At 69.0% G+C, this 5204-nt stretch overlaps 1 protein-coding gene across 1 annotated transcript; it reads left to right on the top strand.

Moving 5' to 3' along the window:
- Window positions 1-2805: 2805 nt before the first annotated feature.
- Window positions 2806-3450, top strand: AURANDRAFT_21418 (hypothetical protein; the record flags this gene model as incomplete). The annotated part of the gene is made up of 1 exon (XM_009035787.1): window positions 2806-3450. A coding segment is annotated over one exon (645 nt), but the record flags the coding sequence as incomplete, so codon positions are not given.
- Between the last annotated feature and the right edge of the window lie 1754 nt (window positions 3451-5204).

Below are 5204 nucleotides of genomic sequence, written 5' to 3'. Positions count from 1 at the left end.
CCGCCGCCGGGCCGCGCCGCGCCGCGGACGCGACGCGCGCCGACACGCGCGCGCGCGCGCGCGACCGGGGCCGCCGGGCGTCGCGCCGTACCGCCCGGCGCCCTAGGTGGAAGGCGGCGTTCGACAACAACCTCAAGGCGATGAAGTCGCTGCACTATTTCTACCGCAAGGGCGTCGACGGGTTCGACGCGTGCAACCGCGAGGACCGGTCCATGCCCACGCACATCGCGTGCCTCCGGGGCCACTGGATGGTCCTCGAGTGGCTCGCGTCGCTCCACTGGTACGACGGCCGCTTCGTGACGAACTTCAACCTGCGCGACGACGGCGGCCACACGCCCCTCTGGCTCGCCGCGGGCTGGGGCTGGGAGAAGTGCGTGCGCTTCCTCCTCACGCTGCCCCAGGTCCACCCGGTGATCCCGGACGTCCACGGAGTCACGCCCGAGCAGGCCGCGCGCCGCGTCGGCTTCCACGAGATCGCCGACGCGATCAAGATCCGGGCGACGGAGCTCGGCGTCAACTGCCCCGAGAACTCCTACTGGGACGAGCCCGACAAGCGCTTCTACGTCCGCGAGCCCGAGGAGGAGGAGGAGGAGGAAGAGGAGGAGGAGGAGGAGGACATGGAGTAGATCCACCCGTCGCCCCGCCTCCTTTTGTCCTCCCCACCCCCGAGGCCCAATCGCCCCCGCCGCCGGGGGGGGGCGGCGGGCCGGCCCAAGACCCCGGCCCGCGCGCGGCGCGCGAAGCGGCGCGCGCGAGCCACCCCGCCTTCAGCACGCTCGTTTCTAACACACACCAAGACACATGTGCGTTGCGCGGCTGGTGCGTCCACCGCGGTCGCGCGCCAGGGACCCTCGTCTCGCTTATACCTTGCTCGGTTCAAGCAGTGTTCAAGATCGCTTGCTTGAAGAATAAAACTCTGTGAGACCGCGGCGACGCACGCGCGATCATGGAGATGGAGCCGCCGTCGCCGCCGGGCGACGAGGTGGAGCTCGAGCGCGGCGACAGCGTCGCCGAGGAGAACGCGAGGCTGAAAGCCGAGGTGCGCGAGCTGCGGGAGCAGATGCAGTTCTACCGCGAGTACTGGGAGAAGCATAGCCAAAGCGAGGCCGTGGCGCCCGTCGAGGAGGACTTCCCCGAGCGCCTGCGCGCCATCGCCGACGAGGCGACGTGCGTCGCGTCCCTGCGGGACCGCGTCGCCAGCGGCGTGCCGAGCTCGGAGGCCGCGCTCGCGCTCGGGCCGAACGTGTCGCTCGAGTACACGCGCGACAGCCCCATGTTCCGGCGGAGCGCCGTCGCCTTCGAGCAGTCCTTGGACGGTTTAGGCGAGATGCTGCGGGAGCTCAGCCTGCGCGTGCGCGCCTGGACGAGGGCGCAGCGCGACGCGGACGCGAAGGGCCGGCGCGTCGCCGCGCACCTGCGGGATCGGAAGCACGCGCGGTGCCTCTTCTCGGGCGCGCACGCGTCGCTCGGCGACCTGACGGCCAAGGGCGGCTGCTTCGCCGACTGCGTCGACGCGCTCGTGCGGGGGCGGTCGGACCTGTCGGACCGCCTCGACGAGCAGGTCGCGGCGGGCCTCGAGGACTTCACGCAGAACGAATTGGGCGACGTCGCGTCGTTCCGCGCGGACGTCATGAAGCTCGGCGACGTCTACGAGCAGAAGCTCTGTGCGGTGTTGCAGCTCGACGCCGAGTCGCTGAGCGAGGACACGCTCGCGCGGCTCCAGGACGCGCGGAGCCGCTTCGAACGCGCGCGCCAGAGCAGGACAAGAGAGCGAAATTCCCAACTTCAAAGGCTCATATCTCGGCCGTTTTCCACTCGTTTTGGCTAATTCTTGGACGAGCGATCATCTCTCGGAACGGTCTCGAAGCGTAGGTGTTTTTTTCGGAACGCGCGCGCGCGGAACACTCACGTTGAAGCGACGTTGAATCACCCTTGTCCTGCCCAGGCGCCCGTTTCGCGCTCGTGCGCTACCTCAACGGCGTCGACGCGAAGAAGATGCTGGCCATCTCCGCGGCGCTGGGCGAGGGCGCGGGCGCCGTCAAGGTCTACCACGACGCGGGGTCGAAGCTATTGTGCGGCGCGCTCTCGGGCGAGGTCGAGCTCACGCGGCGCGCGCTCTCCGTCGAGCGCGAGCGCCACCTGCTCGACGAGGAGCTCTGGGACAAGGTGCTCGAGCGGTTGGAGGCGGAGCTCAGCGGCGAGCTGCCGCCGCCGGGCGCGCCGCGGGGCGCGCGCGCCGCGCCCGCGGACATCGCGCGGCTGGCCGCCGCGCCGACGTGGTCCGCGGCGCTCACGACGGAGGTGCTCTCGAAGTCGAGTCTGCGCGCGTCGCGGCGCGACCTCGCCCACGCCCGCGACGAGGGCGTGCTCAAGCAGGGCTACCTCCACCGCCGCGACGACGGTCTGGGCGGCGCGCTCGTGAGGCTGGGGTTGGCGTCGTCCAAGCGCAAGTGGCACCGGCTCCACAACGGCGCGCTCTACGTCGTCGAGGACTCGGCGGACTCGACGACGGCGGAGGAGCGCAAGGTCTGCGACCTGCGGGGCTGCACCATCGCCCGGGGCACCCACGCGGGCGGCGCGACGACCGCGGGCGTGCTCGCGGGCGCGTTCGCCTTCGGGGTCGTCAAGCCCGACGGCCACCGCCTGGCCCTCCAGGCGGAGAACGACGACGAGCTCATCAAGTGGATTTCGGCGTTGCGGCGGAGCACGAAGCTCGCGGCGGCGCCCCAGCGGTCCGCCGCGGCGAGCCCGAACGTGCCCGCGGACGCGCAGAACGGTCCCTTGCTGCAGCTCTTCGTCGCCGACAACCCCGTCTGCGCCGAGTGCGGCGCGCCGGACGTCGAGTGGGTGTCCATGGCCGTGGGCTGCGCGCTCTGCGTCGACTGCGCGACGATCCACCGCAAGCTGGGCGCCGAGTTCTCCAAGCTCCGCGCGTTGTGGCTCGACCGCTGGTCGCCGTTGATGCTCAAGTACCTGCACCGCGCGGGCGGCAACGCGCGGGCCAACGCGGTCTGGGAGCGCGAGACGCCGAGCGGCTGGACGAAGCCCGACCCGCTCGCGCCCGCGCACGTCAAGGAGCAGTGGATCGTCGCCAAGTACGTCTGGAACGGGTTCCTGGGGAAGCCCGGCGCGCTCGACGGCGGCGACGACGCGCCGTCGCGCGCGCTCACGCGCGCGGCGGCGAGGGGCGACGTCCACGCGCTCAAGGTCGCCTTCGCGAACAAGGGGCTCGCGACGTGGCGCGACCCCTCGAACAAGCACCGCACGGCCCTGCACGTCGCGACGTCCGCGGGCGCCGCGGACGCCGTCGCGTTCCTGCTGCTCAACGGCGGCGACGTGCACCAGCTCGACGACGACGACGCGACGGCCCTCTGCCTGGCGTCCGCGTCCGACTCCGCCGTCGAGGTCGCCCAGCTCATCCTCGAGCACGAGCAGGGGGATCTGTGGTAGGTTAGTCTTCGCGGAACGCGGTTTCTTTCTAGGGGAAGGGCACGAAGTACCAGGGGAGGTCGCCCCAGGCGGACGCGCCGTCGAGGACCTTGGCGACGGCGGGCACCGCGGCGACGCGCTTCATGAAGGCGGCGAGGCCCGGCGTCGCGATCTCGGGCATGGCGCGCGACCAGCTCGCGACCATGACGAAGAGCTGGAGCTCGCCGATCGAGATGCGAGTCTCATACTCCAACTTCTTCTCCTGCCACGACATGACTCGGCGCGCGTCCTTGACCGGGGGCAAGCTCCTGAAGACCGACTCGCAAAGGCAAAATCGCTCAAAATCTTACCCCAGGCCTAAGCCCACCCCTAGCTCATCGCGTTCATGTCGTTCTCCATGCCCCCCTCGGCGGCGTCGTCGGCCTTGCGCCAGGCGCGCTTCGCGTTCAGGAACGCCAGGCACCAGACCGCGAAGGTCGGCGCGGAGAGGAACGCCGCGACGACGACGCCAGCGACGACGCGGCGTAAAGACTGTTAGGCTATACTCGCGCGTCGAGGTACGCGAGGTTCTTTGTCGCTCCCTCGTGGCCCTTGGCAGCGGCGCGCTCAAGCCAGTATCTGGCTTGGCCGAGGTCGACTTCCGTGCCTGCTCCGTTCATGTAACAACAGCCAAGATTGACCTCCGCCTCGGTAAGGCCTTGATTCGCCGCGAGCGCCACGTAACGGAACGCATCTTCATGTTTCTGCTCAGAATGAAGTGAACACGCTAACTTGGATTGCGCGAACGCGTCGCCCCGGTCTGCGGCCGCCCGATACAGCCGCTCCGCCTTCTTCTTGTCCAGCTTGACGCCACTTCCAGTCTCGTACAACATCCCAAGGTGCCTCATCGCTTCCACGGCCCCGAGCTCCACGGCGCGCTTCCAAATTTTTGCGGATTTCTTAACGTTTTTCACGAGGCCCAACCCACCGCCGTAATACGCATTTCCCAAACACGTAATTGCTTCCGGCACCTCGTTCTCCACATGGCGACGAAGACGCACGAGGTATTCCGCATCGTCTTTTGGGCACGGTATGCGACAGAGGGGACACGCGCCGGTGCCGATCTTGTTCTTGCACGATCGGCAGACCTTTCGGCAGCAGCAGCTGCGAAACACGCCCTGAGTATTCACGTCCCAGTCCTCGAGACAGATCGGGCATCGCGACCCCCACCGCGCGGACGCCGGCACCGGTTCCGGGTTCGCCTCACGCCGCGCCCGGGCGGCTTCGTGCTCCGCGGCGATGCGCGCGCGGACCTCGTCGGCGTGCGACCGCGGCGCGGGGCCGTAGAACACGTCCCGCGGCGGCGACGGCGCGCGCGTCGGCGCTTCCGCCCGCGCCGCCTCCGCGGCCTGGATCTTCTTGCAGACCTTCCGGTGGCCCCGATCGCGCCAGTCGATGCGTTGGCAGTCCGTCGAACAGTAGGCCGTCGTGCCGCACCCTTGACAGGCCTTGGCCTTGTCGGCGCCGCAGATCGTGCAGGTCTTGAGAGTGTCGAGTTTTTTGCCCCTCGCTCGGGCCATGCGATTCTCATACTCTAACTTCTTCTCCTGCCACGACATGACTCGGCGCGCGTTTGGTCACTTGAGCGCGGCGATCGTCTCCTCGCCTCGAGATCGAGCCTCGATCAGATCTCGATCGGCAAGGCAAAATCGCTCAAAATCTTACCCGGGGCCGGGGACCACAGCACTCCCGACCTATCANAAACGCGTTAGATCGAGTGCCGGACGTGGCCGTGG

Source organism: Aureococcus anophagefferens (assembly GCF_000186865.1).
Source record: "Aureococcus anophagefferens unplaced genomic scaffold AURANscaffold_3, whole genome shotgun sequence".
Taxonomy (NCBI): domain Eukaryota; class Pelagophyceae; order Pelagomonadales; family Pelagomonadaceae; genus Aureococcus; species Aureococcus anophagefferens.
The sequence above is the reverse complement of the archived record's forward strand: the minus strand, read 5'-3'. Positions and strand labels throughout refer to the sequence as shown.